This window comes from Pelophylax lessonae, assembly GCF_965119305.1.
Source record: "Pelophylax lessonae genome assembly, chromosome: 3".
NCBI lineage: Eukaryota > Metazoa > Chordata > Amphibia > Anura > Ranidae > Pelophylax > Pelophylax lessonae.
Window position 1 is genome coordinate 290339722 of NC_138770.1, and position 23811 is coordinate 290363532.

The 23811-nt window shown below is 41.0% G+C and overlaps 1 protein-coding gene across 1 annotated transcript in view; it reads left to right on the forward strand.

Annotated features, from left to right (window-relative positions):
• The first annotated feature begins 2870 nt into the window (after positions 1-2870).
• LOC309551107 (putative cation-transporting ATPase 13A4) overlaps positions 2871-23811 on the forward strand; it is a 186724-nt gene continuing 165783 nt past the window's right edge. The window contains exon 1 of the mRNA XM_082251554.1: positions 2871-2996. Within this exon, the coding sequence (XP_082107680.1) occupies positions 2934-2996 (63 nt within the window). The 5' untranslated portion in view covers positions 2871-2933. The remainder of the gene's footprint in view (positions 2997-23811) is intronic.

Consider the following 23811-nt stretch of genomic DNA (forward strand, 5'->3'; position numbering starts at 1 on the left):
AGATTATGTTTTTGTTGTTTTTTGTTTTATTTTGCTGTCACTGGACATTTTATGTACACTGTATCTTAGGCACAACACACATTTATGTTGGCACCTTTATTGATTTGTCCGGTGCACTATTTATGTTATTGCACGGTTTCACTTTCATGTCACTATTATTGTGAATTTTTTTCCATATACAGTACACATAATATATTTTGTATTGAGATATTTAATTTAGCAAGTGCTGTTATCAACATAGAGTAACTTAAGCCTCGTACACACGCACCGATTGTCGGCCGAACGATCGGCTGTCTTTTGTCCAGTGTTGTTGTGTTGGTTGAAATGTGCTCTAGACTGCACATGATTTTTTTCGGCCAACAACAACCAACTTCAGAAGTGATTTCACATGATGGTTTACTTTCCGTGTGTTTTTTCTTCTCTGAGCTTGCCCAGTCTTGCTCATCTGATTTTTGTCTGCTGAAATCTGTACTGACTGACGAACAATCGGCCGTTCTGTAGACGGCCAACAAAAATTTTACAGCATGCACACCAGATTTTGTTCGGCCGAAAAGTCGCAGTCGGTTGTCGGAAGCATCATACTAACAAGCCGAGAAGCTCAGACAACTAAAATGACATGATAGCACATAAGTTTGTGAATAGTCCTTCAAATAAAATCCAAAGGATAAAGTGCAGAAATTTATAAAAAATGTCCACATCAATTCAAAGGGTAAGTAGTCTCTTGAAAACCCACAGCACCAAGTAGGAATCACCAGTGTGTATCGAGGTCACCAAACAAATATTCCTCCACCGTTGTGACATTAGAGTGAGAATAGCAACTCACCAGAAAGTATGGCCCACCTACTCTCATAGGTAAGGCTCACAAACGTAAGCACACACGTATCCTTCCTGGGTACCCAATCTTCAGTCTAGGCTGTAATCACCAGGCGATCCTTAAACTGTGTCAAATAACCCTTTTCCTCATGGCCATCTGCCAATCACCCAGATAATGCAGCAGAATAGGGAAACAAAAGGGTCGCACTAGTGTGATATTGCCTCAAAAACTCGCAATTTATTATCCACAAAACCCAAATGAAATGCACTCCCAAACAAAACTTTAGAATCAAGCAGTCAGTACAATACTAGTACTGCGGATGCACCTGCGGGCGGTATCGGTCAAGCTCACCCTCTCCACGCTGGTGCCCAAGACCTCCAAACACTCCGTCGGTGTCACCCGAGTACTTCTGGTCACCGTAGGGTTCCCATACTGATACTTTGGTTTTAGGTTTTTCTGTTTACATGCAATTACTTCCAAGTCCATGTAGGTAAAAAAACAAAAAAAACCCAAAACCCAGAAAGAGGTGTATGTTATTTTCTTTTGTTTCAGGCCTAAACATGATGGATCAGAGGTAACTAGATGTAAATAGATGCCTGCCCATAGACCTAACATGGGTCTGTTAACACCTTGGTTCCGACTCCTGCCATCCCTTTTTAAGGGGTTTGGATTGCCGGCAGGTGGGGTGCAGCTTATGGCCATGTGACATGATCCAAAAACTCCCGATCTGTGAGCCGCCGGTCACAATTTTAGGAGCATGCAGGGTGAGCGCTCTCAAGAACAGCTCTGTTGGCGCTATTGCACGCAAAAGTGTGGCCGCTCAGCGCCAAGGCCCACATGCGGCTGGTCTCTCCTCCTGCAGGTGTGAGGAAGGTGGTTCAGGCAGTCGGCCTATTGAACCGGGTGTGGAGCTGAGCTGCAGAGGATTCAGAGTGCTGACAAGTGGAGCTGCTGGCAGAATCATCTTGGGAAAAACAGTATCGCGAGTACCAGGAGATCTGCCTAGGGGTCAGCCTAGGAGAGGAGACCACTCCAGAGATCAGGGGATCAAGGAGCTAGCTCACACAGGAAGTGTAACAGTAAAGGGGGTGCCGTGTAGTTGACCCTGAAGATTAGGAACAAAAAGGGGGTGCCAGGAAGGGCCCTGAAGTGGTTCTGCAGTACAGTACAGTTTACCTCAGGATACAGTTTACCTCAGAAAGTTCATTCAGTCCTGCGTCACAGCTTGTGACAAACTGAGGCAGCGACCTAGCCGTGACTAGCGTTACTCAGCCTTACTCAGCGTTACTCAGCGTTACTCAGCTTTACTCAGCATTTTCAAGCCGTCCCAGCCTATTGTGCATAGTTGTATAAATTTGGAGTATCCCACTCATTCCCTTCTCCTATCCAAGTTCCCAATAAAAACACAAAAACCAAAGCTACTGGACTGTTTCCTGACTGAGCTAAAACACTTGGGAAAAATGTCAAACTGTCATGTTGTTGCTAATGGTAACCCAGGGGAACCTGTAACCAGCAGTTCCCAAGGGAGTAGTGCTACAACAATTTAAAGGGGAATTGATGTAACCCCTTGCCAGTCAAGGCATGCTGTGAATGATAGCTGTCAGAGGTGTTCGTTATTTCACCCGAACCGTCAAGCCATCATATGGTTGGTGTCATAACTGATCACATGTGCAGCACCATGGCAACTGCAGATCAAACAGAGGCTAAGATGGCAGCTTCCTTGGCTGTAAATGATCGAAAGGCTTAGTTCCATGGTAACTTATTCTTAATAGAAGTTTACATCTGCGAAAGTTGATTTTTTTTTAGTCAGTTCAAGTTGCATCTTATACTTTCACAACAAGGAGTGTTCTGCAAGTAAACCAGTGCTTGTTAAGGCTGCTTGTCCTCCTCATTGGGCACAATATGCCTTCACCTATGTGACACAGTAGAATCTGGAAGGTGATCCCACTGCTACCTGTCCTGTAAAGGGTTATATCACCTGGTTGATGTGAGGGGCGGAGCCGCGGAGCCAGAACTGAACTGTTTCACAATTGAAACTTGTATTTGTCACTGACAGGCCAGCAAGGTGTGCTGACATTCTACTGCACTGGACAGATTTCAGTCACATCTCAGTGATTTGATGGGGGAAAAAGTGAACAATGGCCATCGTGCGCTGCTTAACCAAGGAGAGGAGAATGAGATGGTAAGTGACCTAATTTTCCAGAGCCGGACGACTCGTCAGCTCTTTATTAAACTTGGCATAGCTTTCTACATTGCTAGAATTTCATGACATCCTATTAAACAAGTATGCACTTGCTTTACTTTGCTGTCTGCATCTGACCTGAGTATATAAGCCTTAATGTATTTTAAGAATTCGTACTGTATATAAAACCTATTTCCAGGATTTTTTTTTAAGTTAGTCAGGTGTTATCTTAATTGTTAATTTTTCTAGATTTGCATTCTGTTTATATTGTGCTCCTTCTTGCCTGATCCGTAAAGCTTTGTAAATTGAACTTACCCATAGCAATGAATACGATTTTAATGTAGGCCTCATTCACACAGGCATGGGATGCATTTAAATGTGTATAATGCTATATCGCACAAACTGGGGTTGATTAACCTAACTGGAGAGTGCAAAATCCGGTGCAGCTGTGCATGGTAGCCAATCGGCTTCTAACTTCAGCTTGTTCAATTAAGCTTTGACAAAAAAAAAAAGGAAGCGGATTGGTTTCTATGCAGAGCTGCACCAGATTTTGCACTCTTAGTGTCGGTTCACACTTCTGGGGATGAGCTGATCGCATGTAATTCAGAGCGCACTGCTCCTTCATTACATGCGATCTCCTGTGCGGATGCGAATTCAGCCATACACTTTGTATGGCTGAATTCGCAGCGCATCCGCAGCAAACATGCACAGGAGGCATTTTTTTAACCGCCTCGGAATCGTGCGATCCGATTCTGTGCGAACTGTCAGATCGCACTGCGATATGCGATCAAACTGGGGGTGTCGTTAACATTTAATTGACACCCCCTGCGTATCGCATATGGCAGTGTGAACTGCCAGATGTGCGGATGCGATGCGGGATCACGCTGCATATTCGCAGCATTCCCGCATCGCAGAAGTGTGAACCGAGCCTTAAAGTGGTTGTAAACTGCTGCACTTTTTTTTTTCTTTTCTTACCATCAAGGCAAAGACATAATATGCTAGTATGCATCGCATACTAGCACATTATGTTAAACTTACCTGAAAACGAAGCGTTCCAGCAATGCGATGGCATCGCTGGAGGCAGCGTCCATCTCTACCCAGTCTTCCTTCGGGGTTCGCGGCTCCAGCTCTGTGACTGGCTGGAGCCACGATGACGTCATTCCCACGCATGCGCGTGGGAGCTGACAGTCACGTCACACTGCTCTGAAGAAACCACACAGGTGGCCGTTCCTTCAGAGCACATGCGCCAGTGACGTAACTGGCTGCTAGCTCAGTAAATACCTGCTAAATGGTGCATTTTTAGGAGATATTTACACTACCTATAGGTAAGCCCTAATATAGGCTTATCTATAGGTAAAACTTAAAGATGGAAGTTTATTTCCTCTTTAGGTCTTAGTAAATCAAGCCCGCTGTGTGTTTACTTGTGCTCAAGCACAGTCAGTTTAACCTAAGTTTAGAAGATATTGATCTAGGAAGTATAAAGTTTGTTTATGATTATATTTCGCAAATCATCTTCTCTGTTTAAAATAAACCCAGGAGGCCCACGTGAATGAGGGCTTATGAGAAGAAAGACATAGAAATAAAAAATAAATAACTTGTATGCATGTATGTACATCAACAAAGCAGACTCCCACTCTTTCTCCAAAACATATAAATCCAATATGGGATGCAGTGTCCAAACTCTGCAAAAGTATTTTACTTCTAATTCAAAGTACTGTACCATACAATGTAGCATAAAGCAGTATTAAACCAAAAGCAAACCTGTATTATATTGCAGTTTACCCATTTTCAGATACCATGGCTGCATTATTTTCCTTTTTTAGACTTTCTTCCTTCTTTTTTCATCTGGTGATCCAGCCAGCAAGTCTGTTTTTCACAAGCTCAAGATCTCCAACAAAATGTATTAGTTTACATAGATGAGACAAGCCACTTAACACTGGCAGGAGTGATTACAAATGATTAGCTTTTATTTATTCATGCAAAACCTTAATCCCAAAACGAAAGTAATTGTTTGCTGTAACTGATTATAAAGTGTAAGGTGGAGTTTGACTTCAGTTTGTTTATGTATCTAAATCTGCTAATACATTTAACACTCCCCTAACCCCAGGCTGACAATGCTGCTGTCCGTGGTGCCTCCTATATTCGTTCCTCCAGAGTTGATCTCACTAATTGTTTTTTTTTTTTTTTTTTTTTAATCAAAATATTTTATTATAAACATTTACAAAAAGTTTTGTTAGCAGCAAGACAAAAACATTGTACTGCAAAGTGAGGGTGTGCATTAAGGCTGCATTCACATGTCAGCTTATAATCGCGGGCAGAACCGCCGCGGTTTCGCCCGCGATTCGGAGATTTATTGCAAATCGCGGGACACCTAGCGTTGCCTGTTGATTTGCAATAGCCCCCCAAACGCCGAGCGATGTTGCCGCGATTTACGCCCGCCGAATCGCGGCAACATCGCGCAAACAAAATCGCGGGACACAATACGCTCCAAAGAAGCTCTTGTACTTTTTTGGAGCGTATTGCATCCCGCGATTTTGTTTGCGCGATGTTGCCGCGATTCGGCGGGCGTAAATCGCGGCAACATCGCTCGGCGTTTGGGGGGCTATTGCAAATCAACGGGCAACGCTAGGCGTCCCGCGATTTGCAATAAATCTCCGAATCGCGGGCGGAACCGCGGCGGTTCTGCCCGTGATTATAAGCTGACATGTGAATGCAGCCTAAAAGAAATTGGTTCTCCTGACGTTCTGACCAAGCCGTGTTATAATTTATAAATTATTTTAAATATTTTTAATACATTTCTTTACATACATGACTCACTAATACAGGAGGTGTGTTACTGGCCATAACACCAGGTGAAAGCAGATGGGGGGAAAAAGCCAGAGAAAACGAATGTAGCCACCACATCTGATTGGCAAGCTGCAGTAAATTACATTTTTGGTTTTGGGTTTAATACCATTTTAATTTCACCAATTGTTTCAAGCGACTATGCTTTTCCAAGCTAAGGCCGACATTAAGCTACATTGTGATGGCACTTTTAATTATATGTAAAATTATTTTTCAGGCTATTATTAACACCTGCTCAATGTTAATTAGCAACAAACTTGCAAGATTTTTTGCAATATTTGGACACCACATCCCTATTCTTGGCTGTGTGTGTGTATATTATATAATATAATATATGTGTGTGTATGTGTATGTATGTATGTATGTATGTGTGTTTATTATGGAATTTGATCAGTTGCTGCGGGTTTTGAACTTGTTTTATGTGTAGCCTTGTTTCCTTGTTTGACAGGTCTGTGAAAGATATTTTTCCTAGACATGTATCATGCTAGTAACCATTAAAAAAAGTAGATGTATTATGCCTGATTTATAGACACTCGCCACTTTGCCATGCCAAGAGTCTACTCAGGTTGAAAAAAGGTGGCTGGCAGAAACTATTGTTTTTTGTGAGTAAACATCCAGCCTGGGTTTAGATCACACTGATCTTTCCTGCTTCATTTGCAGCTGAATGTTTACTAGTGGCATGAAAATGCTGGTTTTCGAAAGCATTTAAACCTATTAGCCATCGCTATAGAAACAACATTTTTGGAGTGGGCTTTGTACTGGCTTATAATGTTCAGTTTTGTTTTAAAATGGTGACTGGGGTTTTGGTTGGAAAATAACAATCTCTTGTGGGTATGCTTCATACAGTGGGGAAAATAATTATTTGATCCCCTGCAGATTTTGTATGTTTGCCCACATACAGGGAGTGCAGAATTATTAGGCAAATGAGTATTTTTGAGGATTAGTTTTATTATTGAACAACAACCATGTTCTCAATGAACCCAAAAAACTCATTAATATCAAAGCTGACTATTTTTGGAAGTAGTTTTTAGTTTGTTTTTAGTTTTAGCTATTTTAGGGGGATATCTGTGTGTGCAGGTGACTATTACTGTGCATAATTGTTAGGAAACATAACAAAAATCAAATATACAGTATACCCATTTCAATTATTTATTTTTACCAGTGAAACCAATATAACATCTCAACATTCACAAATATACATTTCTGACATTCAAAAACAAAACAAAAACAAATCACTGACCAATATAGCCACCTTTCTTTGCAAGGACACTCAAAAGCCTGCCATCCATGGATTCTGTCAGTGTTTTGATCTGTTCACCATCAACATTGCGTGCAGCAGCAACCACAGCCTCCCAGACACTGTTCAGAGAGGTGTACTGTTTGACATTTGATGATGGACCACAGGTTCTCAATGGGGTTCAGATCAGGTGAACAAGGAGACCATGTCATTAGCTTTTCTTCTTTTATACCCTTTCTTGCCAGCCACGCTGTGGAGTACTTGGAGGCGTGTGATGGAGCATTGTCCTGCATGAAAATCATGTTTTTCTTGAAGGATGCAGACTTCTTCCTGAAGAAGGTGTCTTCCAGAAACTGGCAGTAGGACTGGGAGTTGAGCTTGACTCCATCCTCAACCCAAAAAGGCCCCACAAGCTCATCTTTGATGATACCAGCCCAAACCAGTACTCCACCTCCACCTTGCTGGCGTCTGAGTCGGACTGGAGCTCTCTGCCCTTTACCAATCCAGCCACGGGCCCATCCATCTAGCCCATCAAGACTCACTCTCATTTCATCAGTCCATAAAACCTTTGAAAAATCAGTCTTGAGATATTTCTTGGCCCAGTCTTGACGTTTCAGCTTGAGTGTCTTGTTCAGTGGTGGTCGTCTTTCAGCCTTTCTTACCTTGGCCATGTCTCTGAGTATTGCACTCCTTGTGCTTTTGGGCACTCCAGTGATGTTGCAGCTCTGAAATATGGCCAAACTGGTGGCAAGTGGCATCTTGGCAGCTGCACGCTTGACTTTTCTCAGTTCATGGGCTGTTATTTTGCGCCTTGGTTTTTCCACACGCTTCTTGCGACCCTGTTGACCTGTTTTGAATGAAATGCTTGATTGTTCGATGATCACGCTTCAGAAGCTTTGCAATTTTAAGAGTGCTGCAACCTAATAATTATGCACACCTGATATAGGGTGTTGATGTCATTAGACCACACCCCTTCTCATTACAGAGATGCACATCACCTAATATGCTTAATTGGTAGTAGGCTTTCGAGCCTATACAGCTTGGAGTAAGACAACATGCATAAAGAGGATGATGTGGTCAAAATACTCATTTGACTAATAATTCTGCACTCCCTGTACAAAGAAATGAAGGGTTTCAAATTTGTATCATTTTTAAATAATGGAGATAGAATATCTACCAAAAATCCAGAAAAAAAAAAAAAAAAAAAGATACAAATGCTATAAATTGAGTTTCAGTTCAGTGAGTAAAATAAGTATTTGATCCCCAAGCAAAACATGACTTAGTAGTTGGTGAAGAGGTGAGGTAAGATGTTTCTTGTAGTTGGGTATCAGGTTTGCACACATTTCAGGAGGGATTTGGTCCACTCTTCTTTACAGATCTTCTCTAAATTCTTATGGTTTCTTGGCTGTCGCTTGGCAACTCAAAGCTCCCTTCAGAATTTTTTTAATAGGATTAAGGTCTGGAGACTGGCTAGGCCACTCCATGACCCTATGTGCTTCTTCTTGAGCCACTCCTTTGTTGCCTTGGTGGTATGTTTTGGGTAATTTTTCATGCTGGAAGACCTATTCAAGACCCATCCTCAGTGTTCTGGCTGAGGGAAGAAGGTTCTCATTCAGGATTTTACAATACATGGCCCCGTCCATTGTCCCCTCAATGCAGCAAAGTCAGCCTGTACTTTTTAGCAGAGAAACAGCCCCAAAGCATAATGATTCTACCTCCAAGCTTGACTGTAGGGATGGTGTTCTTAGGGTCATAGTCAGTATTTTTCTTCCTCCAAACATGGCGAATTGAGTTAATGCCAAAGAGCTCAATTTTATCTCCTCTGACCATAGCACTTTCTCTCAATGCTTCTCTGAATTATTTAGATGTTAAACTTTTAGATGGGTCTGTACATGTACCTTCTTGAGGAGGGGGACATTACAGGCGCAGCAGGATATTAATCCATGGTCGTGACTGTGGTCCCAACTGCCTTGGGATTATTCACAAGCTCCTCCCGTGTAGTTCTGGGCTGATCCCTTACTTTTCTCATGATCATCCTTGCCCTATGAGGCAAAATCTTGTATGGAGCTGTAGAGGGCGATTAATGGTTATTTTGTATTTATTTCATTTGCAAATAATCATTCCACAATTGTCTCCTTCTCACTAAGCTTCTTTCTAATGGTCTTGTAGCCCATTCCAGCCTTGTGCAAGTCTACAATCTTGCCCCTGACAGCTCTTTGGTCTTGCCCATGATGGCGAGGTTTGAATGGAAGAAAGAGATTCTGTGGACAGTTGTCTTTTAAATACATAATGAGTTGTTGTCGTTAGGATCACCTTCTTAAACTGACAAGACTAATCTGTGTACCACACGGGTACATACTGTTGCCAGTCTGTAGGAGCCAGAATCATTGTTGGTTGGTAGATAATCAAATACTTATTTTACTCACTGAACTGCAACTAAATTTATAACTTTTGTATCTTGTGTTTTTTCTGGATTTTTGGTTGATATTCTGTCTCTAGCATTTAAAATACACATGTGATAAGAATTAGAGACCCTTAATTTCTTTGTAAGTGGGCAAATGTATAAAATCTGCAGGAGATCGAATAAATATTTCCCTCGCTGTAAATAGCATTATATTGTAGCACCCTCCTCGGTAGGTGCTAGGCAGACAAAAACTATACTCATGCCCCGTACACACGTGCAGATTATCTGAAGACTTTTGTCTTCAGATTTACCTTTTCTATGTAGTGCAAGGGCCTGCCGGATTGCATACAAATTGAAAGTGTTTAGGTTTGACCTCATATTATATGGTTTTGGTAAGTCTACAGACAAAGTCTTCAGATAATCTGCACGTGTGTACGGGGCATTACTCTTTCAGAGGAGCAGCAGGTAAATTCTATATTGCTCTCTGCTTAACATGGAGCAGGATCTGTGAGTTAGATCTGCTCAATGAGCTCAGTGTGTGATTCATGTGGTCTGGGGGAGTGTCCCCACTGGTCCAATGGGGAGGCACATTGGACAGTGGAGGAAACCTGGCCAATGGGTACACAGGCTTTGATACAGCCCCAGTGAATGGCACAGACTAGTTGTCTCGGTGCATTGTGGGGTGTGGTATAAAAGTCAGGAGCACATGTGGCTGGTGAGCAGAGTCCTGGAAGGAGGGTGGCGGCTGCCTCCTCTTCTGTAGCGGTTGGTGTATGGTCACATTCAGTCGGCCTGATGAGCCAGAAGTGAGGAACTGAACCCAGGTCCAGAAGAACTAACTAGGAGGAGTTGAGACATTGGAGAACCCGAAAAGCAGGGTACAGGGGATCGTGTCTAAGGGCCTGACCAGGAAGGGGGCCACTTCGGAGTAGAGTAGTCAGAGGATGGGTGTCAGCTGGTGGAGTGAAAGGGGGTGCTAGGCGAGTACCCTGTAGATAAGTATTAATCAAATGTCTATTCAGGAACTTTACCTCAGATTCATATAGTGGCAAGGTGAAACTGTGGCTTAGCCGCATCCTTAGAAAAGTTCAAGTTCTGGAGTATTCCACTCTATCCCTTCTCCCATCCCAATATAAAAAAAAAAACAACCACCCCTAGACTGTTCATTGACTGAGTCGGAGAGTAAAGTGTTAAGATTCTGCATTCAGTTGCTCCCGGTAACCTTGAAGGACCCGAAAAGGTGAACAATCCAGCAGTCCTCAAGGGGGCAGTGCTACAATATTATGATGAAAAAATGTTTATTATCATTTTCTGTCTTGAAAAAATTGCTATTTACTAAGGCCTTTTCAGATTGATTGGGAGGTTGTAACAACCCAAAGCAATTTCCTCAGAAAGAACAGCTGCAATTTTTGCATTCCTTTTGAAGTGGATGAGCCTAGTGGCTCATGCACATGGGGATGAAAACTGGCAGCTTTTGTATGCCTCTGAACAAAGCTCAGTTGAAGCCAATCCATCCATGCACATTGTGACATTTGGATCTGAAGTCAAGTGCATTGTTCAGGGACATTAAAAATTCCCATACCCAGTGTTCGGAGAGGAGTGTATTTGCATAACGTACATATGTAAACATCTGTGCTAATGTTTACATACGCACAACGCAAATTTACTTCGGAGTATTAAAGCCGCCTGCGTACAGAAGCTGCCTGTGTCCTAGCAACAGAGGACACTAGGTGGAAGAAGTCTTCTGTGTCCTACCAAAAAGGATGCTAGGCAGCTCCCTTCAGAAGTTGTTACAATCAAGTGTTGTGCTTTTCCACAAATAAACATACAGTATATAAAACAAATTATTTATACAATAAAAATGCTCTATTGGGTAGCCACCTGAATCCTAGCAACAATGGATGCTATCTTAAATATTATAAGAAAGAGCTGTTGCTTACCCTGACCTGCTAACTATTATAAAGGTGCAAATGTGTCAATAAAGTGCATATAAACCATTAAAAACCATTAATAAAGTCCAGCAAAAGTATTCATTGCAAGATGACTGTGCAGCTCTTTATATTCTTGTGAGGATGCTTTTAAACAAAAGTACTCTGTGCATCCCCAACTACTCCACACCAATCCACCATCTGTGCCTCCACAAGGGATTGCACTCACCTGCCAGTATTGACCCCTTAGTAGAATATACACTGAGGTAGGTCAACTAGGCTTAAAAATACAAACAAGTGGCCACTGCCCCCGCCTATAACTGGTGTTTGTAGCAAGGAGCACTGAAAGGGCAACGTATGACAAACAAATACAAAGAGATTTCTAAGCTCAAACTTACCAACCAACCAAATTTACCTGTCTAACAATATGCGTTAAGAACAGAGGTTTAGTCTGCACACATTTGCACCCTGTTTTTAGGCACCCTGTTTTCTGTAGTTCTAACTCTAAACTCAGAGTCTCCACAATGGAGGCACATGCATTTATTTGGACAGGCAGAGGGCAGGTGAGCCTGGGAAGAGCCCACCCTTCCTTAACAGTACAGGGGCACACTAAACACCCAGCACATAGCACTATGGCAGCAAAGATGTCAGTGCGTTGCCTGACCAATATATTCAAAATACAAACAAGTGGCCACAGCCCGACCTATAACTGGTTTTTGCAGCAAGGGTGATGTATGTCAAACGAATGCAAAGAGATTTCCAAGCTCAAACCTACCTACCAGCCAGCGACTAACCAAATTGGCTTTAAACCACTATTCATTTGTGCTGCATTGCCAACCAGGGACTATAGATCCACATGTCCACAGGAACAATGGAAGCTAGATGCCAATAGCTGTCTGCAACAGAAGGACACTACATGGCTTACTTTAGAAGCTGTCTATGTCCTAGCAACAAGGAACACTACATGACTCTTCAAAGGCCCATTTGTACTACATGCTGTGCAGATGTAAGCGTTAGCAAAGACTTAATATGCATACAGTGTATGGACAACATTTTGCAAGCAAGATCCTGTGTAAAATCATATCTTCGTGTACATGAGCCCTTAGGGAACGACCTAGCAAAAATGTAATTTTCCTATTTTTAAAAGAGATTCCAAAAATTATACTAAACAAAATTATAAACGCAACACTTTTTTTTTTGCCCCCATTTTTCATGAGGTGAACTCCAAGATCTAAGACTTGTTCTATGTACACAAAAGGCCTATTTCTCTCAAATATTGTTCACAAATCTGTGTAAATCTGTGTTAGTGAGCACTTCTCCTTTGCCGAGATAATCCATCCACCTCACAGATGTGGCATATCAAGATGCTAATTAGACAGCATGATTATTGCACAGGTGTACCTTAGGCTGGCCACAATAAAAGGCCACTCTAAGGGCTCTTTCACACGGGCGGTCCGATCAGATCCGCCTGTCAGTTTTTTAGGCGGATCTGATCGGATCCTCCATGCAGCTCTATGGGGCAGCGGGTGTCAGCGGAGTTCACCTCCGCTGACACCCGCTGCCATCCGCATCCGATCCTGTTCTGAAATCTGGACGGATGGAAACCCTATTTTTCCATCTGTTCAGTAATCGGAGCGGAGCGGATCTGATGAGAGCGGACAAGCGGTCCGCTCTCCTCCGATCCCCCATAGAGGGCAGCGGGTGCTGAGACACCTCCCTCTCCGCTCTGCAAGCTGAGACGGAGCTGTCATCTGCCCGGCTCAGCGGGGATCGCGGATCGATCCCCGCTGAGCAACACGGATCCGCCTGCGGAGGCGGACCGTGTGAAAGAAGCCTAAAATGTGCAGTTTTATCACACAGCACAATGCCCCAGATGTCGCATGTTTTGAGGGAGCGAGCAATTGGCATGCTGACTGCAGGAATGTCCACCAGAGCTGTTGCCCATGAATTGAATGTTCATTTCTCTACCATAAGCCGTCTCCAAAGGCGTTTTAGAAAATTTGGCAGTACATCCATCCGACCTCACAACTGCAGACGACGTGTAACTACATCAGCCCAGGCCCTCCACATCCAGCATCTTCACCTCCAAGATCATCTGAGACCAGCCACCCGGACAGCTGCTGCAACAATCGGTTTCCATAACCAAAGAATTTCTGCACAAACTGTCAGAAACCGCCTCAGGGAATCTAATCTGCATGCCCGTTGTCCTCATCAGGGTCTTGACCTGACTTCAGTTCATTGTCGTAACCAATTTGAGTGGGTAAATGCTCACATTCAATGGCGTCTGGCACTTCAGCGAGGTGTTCTCTTCAGAGATGAATCCCAGTTTTCTTAGATCTTTGAGTTCAGCTCATAAAAAATGAGCGCAAAAACAAGTGTTGCGTTTTATAATTTTTGTTCAGTATAGTTAGCCAATCAAAAAAGCAGGTAGTGAAATTTGTAGGGGTGTTTCAGTGTTCTCTTGGGATGCATTAACCATTTTTTTTTTCACACATAGTCACATAGTTAGTCAGGTTGAAGTGCAGCTGACTCAACCAATAAAAAACAAAAAACAGTAAAGAAAACCCAACCATACAATCCCATATACACAATCCTATACCCACAGTTGATTCAGAGGAAGGCAAAAATCCCCAGCAAAGCATGATCCAATTTGTTACAGCAGGGGAAAAAAATCCTTCCTGATCCCCTGAGAGGCAATCAGATATTCCCTGGATCAACCTTACCTATAAATATTATTACCCATTCATATTATGTATGCCTAGGAAAGAATTAAGGCCTTTTTTAACCACTTCTGGACCGGAAGATTTTCCCCCTTAATGACCAGGCCATATTTTATGATCCGGCACTGTTATTTTCATGTATAATTGCACAGTCGTGCGACGCTGTACCCAAATAAAATTGATGTCCTTTTTTTTCCCACAAATAGAGTTCTTTTGGTGGTTTTTGATCATCTCTGCAATTTTTATTTTATAAACAAAAAAAGAGTGACAATTTTGAAAAAAAACTATATTTTTCACTTTCTGCTATATAACATTCCCCCAAAAAAACTTTAAAAATGAAACTTTAACATTTCAGGCCAATTTGTTTTTTGCTACATATTTTTGGTAAAAAAAAAAAAATCGCAATAAGTGTATTTTGATTGGTTTGCGCAAAAGTTACTAACTACGGGAAAGATTTATGTAATTTTTATTTTTTTATTTTTTTATTTTTTTTACTAGTAATGGCAGCGATTTTTATTTATTTTTAATTTTTTACACTTTTAGGGGGACCAGTGACATTACTACAATAATCAGTACTACAAATATGCACTGTTGCTGTAATAATGACAGTGGCAGGGAAGGGGTTAACACTGTGGGTGATCAATGAATTAACGACTTAAGCCCCGGAAGATTTTACCCCCTTCCTGACCAGGGGGTATTTTGCGATTTGGCATTGCGTGAGTTTAACGGACAATTGCGCGGTCGTGCGACGCTGTACCTAAACGAATTTGACGTCCTTTTTTTCCCACAAACAGAGCTTTATTTTGGTGGTATTTGATCACCTGTGCGATTTTCTTATCATGCGCTATAAACAAAAAAAGAGCATCAATTTTGCAAAAATAACAATATTTTTCACATTTTTTTTTATATGAAATTCCCCCAAAAAAATGTAAAAATCAAAATTTAACATTTTCGGCCAATTTGTTTATGCTACATATGTTTGGTAAAAAAAATTGCAAAAAGCGTATTTTGATTGGTTTGCGCAAAAGTTATCGCGTTTACTAACAAAGGGAAAGATTTTTGTCATTTTTGTTGTTTTTTTTTTTTAACGCGTAATGGTGGCGATCTGCAATTTTTTTTTTTTTTCGGTACTGCGACATTGCGGAGGACAGATCGGACCCTTGACTGACATTTTTGAAACTTTTGGGGTTACCAGTGACATGTCTACAGTAATCAGTGCTATAAATATGCACTGTTACTGTAAAATTACACTGGCAGTGAAGGGGTTAACTTTATTTGAGAGGGAGGGGCTGTGTGTGTCTAGATTCTAACTGTGATTGGCTGTGGCTTGAGGTGTAGGAACAATGATCAACGGTCCTACATAGTAGAACCGTATGATCATTGTTTCTACACAGGGGAGAATGACAGGCGGCTTGTTTACACTAGCCGCCTGCCTTTCTCCCTCTCCCCCGACGATCGCCGAGTGACCAGCGGACATCGGGTCCGCCAGTCACACGCGCGGGGGGGTAGGGGGGGGGGTTCTGTGACCGCGCCTCCGGCGGCGCACGCTCGCTCCACAGAGCCTCACAGGCTGTGAGGGGCTGACTGCCGCAGTAAATATACTGTGCGCAGTCGGCAAGTGGTTAAATGTGAGCCTAGGGGAGTGATTCTAACTGTATGGGGGTGGGGCTTATGGAATGACCATAGAGACCTGTGATCCTACATAGAAGGATCACAGGAGCTCTGTGATCTTTCCAGAGAGAACGGTCAGCTGTGTTTACAACAGCTTCGATGCCCCGTGCATCGGAGTCTCCGCTGCCGAGTGGGGGCAGGAGCGCGCCACTGGTGGTGCGCGCTTGCCCCCTAGCTGCCGGCGCGCGACCGAAGTATGTCGGTTCGCGCAGGAGGGCCAGCCTGCCACAGTATGTATGCGGTGGGTGGTCCGGAACCGGTTAAAGCAATCTAGTGAGCTGGCCAGAACCACCTCCTGAAGGGAGTCTATTCCACATTTTCACAGCTCTTACGGTGAAGAAATCTTTCCATATTTGGAGACAAAATCTCTTTTCCTCTAGACTTAAGAGTGCCCCCTTGTCCTCTGTGTTGTTATTCACTTTAAGGTCAACACAAAGTTTGCTATATGGACCCCTTATGTATTTATACATGTTGATCATATCCCCCTTAATCTCCTCTTCTCAAGAGAGAATAAATTCAGTTACTCTAATCTTTCCTCATAGCTGAGGTCCTCCATGCCTCTTATCAGTTTGGTTGCCCTTTTCTGCACTTTCTCCAGTTCCCAGACATCCTTTTTGAGAACAGGTGCCCAAAACTGAACTACATATTCTAGATGTGGTCTTACTAAGGATTTGTAAAGGGGCAAAGTGATATCTCTCTCTCTGGAGTCCATGCCTCTGCTAATACAAGAAAGGACTTTGCTTGCTTTGGAAACTGCAGCTTGGCATCGCATGCTATTATTAAGCTTCGGATCTACCAGAACTTCCTGATCCTTCTCCGCTATGGATTCCCCCAGTTCTACTCCACCTAGTATGTATGATGCATGCATATTCTTAGCCCCTATGTGCATACCCTTACATTTATCAACATTAAACCTCATTTGCCATATAATTGCCCAATGAAACAGTGCACTGAGGTCAGCTTGTAAGATGGAGACATCCTGTAAGGAAGTTATTCCACTGCAAAGCTTGGTGTCATCTGCAAAGACTGAAATGATACTTTTAATCCCAGACCCTATATCATTTATAAAGATATTACAAAGTAAGGGTCCCAACACTGAACCTTGGGGTACACCACTGATAACCTTAGACCATTCAGAGTAAGAAACATTAACCACTACTCTCTGTCAAACGCTTTTGCAAAATCCAAGTATACTACGTCCACAGCCACCCCCCTGTCCAAGGTTTTACTTACCGCCTCATAAAAAGAAATCCGGTTTGTTTGACATCTCCTGTCTTTCATGAATCCATGCTGTCTGTTCCTTAAAATATTTTTAATAGCAAGAACTCATCTATGTGGTCTTTTATTAAACTCTCCAGCATCTTCCCGACTATAGAAGTTAAACTAACAGGTCTACAGTTACTTGGCAAAGACTTTGATCCCTTTTTATATATAAATGTGCAGATAAGTGATAAAAAGTATGAATCCGCGCTTGTGAAACAAACAGCAGCTAGCAAAAAAGTGTAAAATACACATATACAAAAATACATAGATATAAAAAGAAGAATGCAGCGCAGAAAATAATAAACAATAAGAAACCGTCTCAAATGGATAAAAATGAACAAATTGGAGAAATGTCTCTTCTGATAAAGTTCATAAATTATTGTGACGACATTCAATAGGTGCAATCCAGTGAACACGTGTTGCAGGGTTAAATTGCAAAATAAAACGGGAAAGGCTCATGGTGTAATATGAAGTAAAAACCACTAAACTGAAAAGTGGTGGCTGGGACCTTAGGTGTTTGAGCTTGTTATCTCAAACACCTAAGGTCCCAGCCATCACTTTTCATTTTAGTGGTGGCTTTATATTTATCGCTGTTTGATTGTATATTTCTTATACACTGTTTTTTTATCAGTGATATCAAATATTTTATTATATATTTTTATTAAATAGATTTTTACTTCATACTACACCATGAGCCTTTCCCATTTTTTTTTTTGTGATTTAACCCTTTCATAACGTGCTGAGTCAATCAACGCATTGGAGGTTATCCACGAGGCTGGAGGTTACTGACTACATTGATGTCCCAAAGTTCTTGAGACCAGTCACAAAATACTCGATTGCTGTCCTATAATCTAGATAGCATTTGGCTCTGGTGAGTTTACATTTCACTCATTCTTGGTGGTGGAGAGATCATTTTCCTTTTCATCGTGGCATCCACGTGTTCACTGGATTTCACCTACTGAATGTCGTTACAATAATTTATGAACTTTATCACAAGAGACATTTCTCCAGTTTGTTCATTTTTATCCATTTGAGACTGTTTCTTATTGTTTTATTATTTTCAGCTCTGCAATATTCTTTTTATACCTTTTTATATATAGGCACCACATTGGCCCTACGCCAATCCAGTGGTACTATTCCAGTCCTTAACGAGTCCCTAAAAATTAGAAACAAAGGCTTTGAAATTACAGCGCTCAATTCTTTTAGGATGCGTGGGTGGATGCCACCTGGTCCAGGCGCTTTATCCACCTTTATTCTGTCGAAATATTTCTGGACTATATCACTTTTGAGCCACTGTGGATCATTTGGGGCTGTGTCAATACCATCCTCATTATGGTCTTGAGCTCCCCCATGCTCCAGAGCTGAAGAAAGTATTTAATAAATTTGCCTTCTCTTTGTCCCCAGTCACCAACTTCACCCACTTGAGATTATTTTGTAAAGGGCCTACATGCTCAGACCTAACCTTTTTCTATTAATATATTTGAAGAATTTTTTTGGGGTTTGTCCTACTATCTTTTGCAATCTGTCGTTCATTTTGAACTTTTGCGTCCTTGATTTCCTGTTTACATATTCTGGTAAATTCTTTATAACAATTAAAGAATGATAGTGTCCCTTCATTTTTATATTTTTTTAAAAAGCTCTTTTCTTATTATTTATAGTTTATTTTTAACTTTGGCCGTGAGCCACATAGGTTTTATTTTTAGCCTTTTAAATGTATTGCCCATGGGAATAAAATTTGCAGTCTTTTTTTAAAAATTCCCATTTCTGTTCTGTGCTCATCGATGCCAATATTCCCTCCCAATCTAAGTCCTGGAGAGCAGCCCTCATCTTTGGAAAATTAGCTTTCCTAAAGTTAGGTGTTTTTATATTTCCTGTATGCGTTTTTTTGCTTACAGCTAACATTAAATGAAATCATATTATGGTCACCGCTACACCTGTTAAAATCAGGATCTTGTTGCTAGAAAATGACTTTAAACTCCCAAACATTATACATTTTCTGAAAGTAAAGGCCCTGTAGAATAAAATGTGGTCAGTTGCAATTTTTTTTTTTTTTTTAAATTTTTAAGCAGCTGTTTATCAAACTCATATTTGGAGATAAATTTTCAGGTTATCTGTTTATATTGAACTTTGAATTACAGCTCCTGAATGTTTGCTCTCATTTTGACTTTCACAGCAATACCCCACATGTTTGGCACAATTATATATATTCAGTATATATATATTTTATCACTTTTCTCATTTGACTGTATTGCTCTCTTGTGGTAGCATGGGCACGTAAAACAAGTTCTCTTTATGGAGACATCAGGGGTCTAATAGACCCCCAGTGTCTCCCTTGCTCTCCACTGCAGCTAATCAAGCACAGATGCCTTATCTCAGTCAGTGAGATTTTCCCTGAAAAGGCCCTTGAGCCTGGCAACTATTTGTGCCAGCGTGGCGCACACTTTCTCTGGTAGTGCCATAATAGACTGACAGGCCAAACAAGGAGTTTATGGCCAGTTTAGAGATTAGCTTGGTGGGTATCTGAGTGCACTGCACACTCTAGCCTCTCCTGCCAGTCCATTGGTGAGATGTTATAGCCATTGAACTCCAGTACTAGTGCTAGGACCACTCCGTGCAACTAGTTTTGCTAGGCATGTCCTACCAACTATTCCGTAATGTAGGCAGGGTCAGGAATTGGGTATTCAAAGTAGAGGTGCAACACACGGAGTCCAGAACAGGGTAAACGATTCTTGTATTGTAGGGTTGTAATTGTAAGTAAAATGTCAAGCGAACAACAGTAATCTGCAATCACTAGCACTGGTGGTATAATGGCTTTGCAACTGCGGCACACACAGGGGAGGTAACCGTTACAAACAATATGGTATCCACAAACCCAACGACACCGGCAACAGGGTTGAAAAGCTAGTATTTTTGGTCTCCGAGATGTTGGCAATACTTTGACAAAATCCAGCAGCATGAAAGTACTTGGGTATAAGTTACATTACCAGAGTGAAATCTGAATAGGGGTGGCTGACAGGCAGGGAAGCAGTGTAAGTCCTTATACACAGCACTGAAGATTGGAGAATGGTGAGTCAGGCAGTGGTCCCTAATCTATCCCTTCTCAAGCAGGAACATTTCTCAAGAGCAAACTCTGTCCCTCACCAAGTCTACAGGCTTGGAAAGATCAGTTTGTAAATAGATAAAATCCAGAGAGTAGTGGTTAATGATTCTTCCTCTGAATGGTCTAAGGTTATCAGTGGTGTACCCCAAGGTTCAGTGTTAGGACCCTTACTTTTTAATATCTTTATAAATTAGGTCTGGAATTAAAAGTACCATTTCAGTCTTTACAGATGGCACCAAGCTATGCAGTGGAATAACTTCCTTACAGGATGTCTCCAACTTACAAGCCAACCTCAATGCACTGTTTAATTGGGCAACTATGCGACAAATGAGGTTTAATGTTGATACATGTAAAGTTATTGTGCACTTGGAGGCTAGGAATATGCATGCATCATACATACTAGGATGAGTACAACTGGGGCAATCCATAGTGTAATAGCATGCAATGCCAAGCTGCGGTTTCAAAAGCAAGCAAAGTCCTTTCTTGTATTAAGAGAGGTATGGACTCCAGAGAGAGATGTATATTATTTTGCCCCTGTACAAATCATTAGTAAGACCTCATCTGGAATATGCATAGCAGTTTTGGACACCAGTTCTCAAAAAGGATATTGAGGAACTGGACAAAGTGCAGAGAAGGGCAACCAAACTGATAAGAGGCATAGAGGATTTCAGCTATGAGGAAAGATTAGAGGAACTGAATTTATTCTCTCTTAAAAAGAGGAGATAAGGGAGATATGATTAGCATGTATAAATACATAAGGGGTCCATTTAGTGAACTTGGTGTTGAGTTATTCAATCTATGATCATCACGGAGGACAAGGGGCACTCTTTACGTCTAGAGGAAAAGAGATTTCGTCTCCAAATACAGAAAGGTTTCTTCACAGTAAGAGCTGTGAAAATGTGGAATATACTCCCTCCAGAGGTGGTTCATGCCAGCTCAGTAGATTGCTTTAAAAAAGGCCTGGATTCTTTCCTAAGTGTACTGTACATATGATAACTGGGAATCAATATTTAATAGGTAAAGTTCATCCAGGAAATATCTGATTGCCTCTCAGGGATCAGGAAGGATTTTTTTTCTTGTAGTAGCAAATTGGATCATGCTTTGCTTGGGTTTTTCGCCTTCTTCCGGATCAACTGTGGTGATAGGATTGTGTATATGAGATTGTATGGCTGTGTTTTCTTTCTTGTTTTTTATTGGTTGAGCTAGATGGACTTGTGTCTTTTTTCAATCTGACTAACTATGTACCTTTGTAAATCGCAGAGAGAATAAGCGCTTGATTTCTTGGGAATGGTGGACCAAAAAAATATTTTTAAAATATATGCAGAATGTGACCAAATATATAGGTAAAAGCAAATAATAAAACAGCAATAAAATGACAATCCAAACTATTAAATGAAAGATAAGATTAGTGACGCTGATAAAAAGATAAATAAAGTGATCAGTGCTAGATCATAAATAAATAAATTACTGGTGGTGAGCAGCAAAGGGGTTGCAAAAAATCTCAGTGATGTAACTGACAATATTCGGTGCAGGTGAGAAGATATTCTGTGCAATAAATTCAAAGGTGCAAATAAAATAATAAGCAAAATGTGTGCTAAAAAGTGCTTAAAATAAAGTGTATATCGAATAGAAAGGAGGGTAGGGTGATGGCGCTGCCTAATAAGGAAAAATAATGTAGGGTGCTAATAAAGTGCTGATATGCTGAATAAAAAAAAAAAAAAAATATATATATATATATATATAGTGCACTATAAGTCCAATGTGGGAAAGGGCACTTTAGGTACAGCTATATAGTATGAACCAAAAATCGTAGTGTGACACAAATGTCACAAATAAATAATGTGCACTATTATACAAATGTACCTAGTGAATGAATAAAAGTGACGTGTGCATATGGATACAGAGAAGGTGTAACTATTAAAAGGTATAATGAAAAAGTGGTACAACTAATACGGTGTGAACAATAATTAAAATTTGAATAAATACCAATATTTAAAGTGATATGTGCATGAATAGTATCACAAATTATTCAAAACATAGGCTATATGAAAAATATAGATCATACAGTATATAACTATGAACAAATTAAGGTGCTCTGTGCATACCAAAATACCCAAAATAAAACCATAGACTATGGTATAAGGGTGAAGTGACAATTGAACGAATTAAGAAATATATGCAAGAAAATAAAAATATATAGCAACTGATGAAGAGTCAAATATTAATGATAGGTGCCTATATAAAAGTGCAGTGACAATAGATAAATATAAGTGATAGACAAAGTTCAATATTGATAGCAGGTGACAGTCTTCCTATAGCAAACTGTAGTGAGTGACCCTGTGGTGGGCAGTGAGGTGCTTGGTGACCCCTCTAGTGAATAGCGCACTCACCAGAGATACCCACCCCACACAGGGGTATAGAGCGGGTATATGGATGAATCCTGTGGGCAGATAGATCCTGGTGTCCTCTGCAGATCCTAAATGAGGACGTCCTGGGAGATCTCTGAATGGTCCTAGGTAAGAGGAAAATTCCCCAAGGAAAGAGGCTTGGATCTAATGGGTTCCTGCCGATAGGAAGTGGGCTTCCAAATGTCCACGGGGTATCACTCATAGTAATATGCCAGGGTGTAGAGAATAATGGAAAGGCACATAGTGTGATACCGTATAACCAAGTTTATTAGTAGCTATAACATAAGAGAGGTACTCACATTTACGAAGAAAGATACAAGCATGTAATAGTAGAGGTGGAGCGCAATGCGGTCCAAACCTCAATCTCAAAGCCGGAAGTGATGCAACACGCTGTACGCGTTTCGTAACCATACGTCTTCAGCAGCCTGCATTGGACTTACAGTGCACTATATAGATATATATATATTTTTTTTTATTCAGCATATCAGCACTTTATTAGCACCCTACATTATTTTTCCTTATTAGGCAGCGCCATCACCCTACCTTCCTTTCTATTCACTATATAGTCTTTTTGACTATAGTATAGGGAGGCTGCAGCCTAATACCTCTATATATCTATCTATTTATATATCTATATATTTATTTATTTATTAATTTATTATTAATTTTTTATCCAAATAGACCATAAGCGTGGAGTTTTAATATATTTAAAATAAAGTGTATATCGCTGGGTAAATACAATCAAAATCTGACAGAATAACACAAAACCCCATATAAATAGGTGCAACAATTATAAAGTGCTGGTATTTTCAAAAGGGAATAGTGAAAGTTCATATGTGATCCAGTGACACTAAACGGATGGTTCCGGTGACAGCCAAGTGCGATATTTTGTGAGCTAGGGTTCCAAAATTAGGTGCAATGGCCGCTCACCTCCATTAACACTCAAATGAGCGTTTCGGTGTAATCAATAACCATAAAGGACCTCCGGATGTTCTCAAATAGATGGGGGGCTTATAGATGTAAATATATGGATCTCCACAATGTAATGCCCAATTAGTATTCCTTTCCTTACAACGATATCCTCATTCAGATAGAAAATACATCGATTCCTGGGACACTCGCTCATCAAAGACAAGAAGGGGCTCTCATAGTGTAGTAAATCAGGATATTTTAATGATAAAAAATGCAGAAAACTTACATATAAAACTGGGTAGATGCGTGTAGTAGTAAGCACAATACC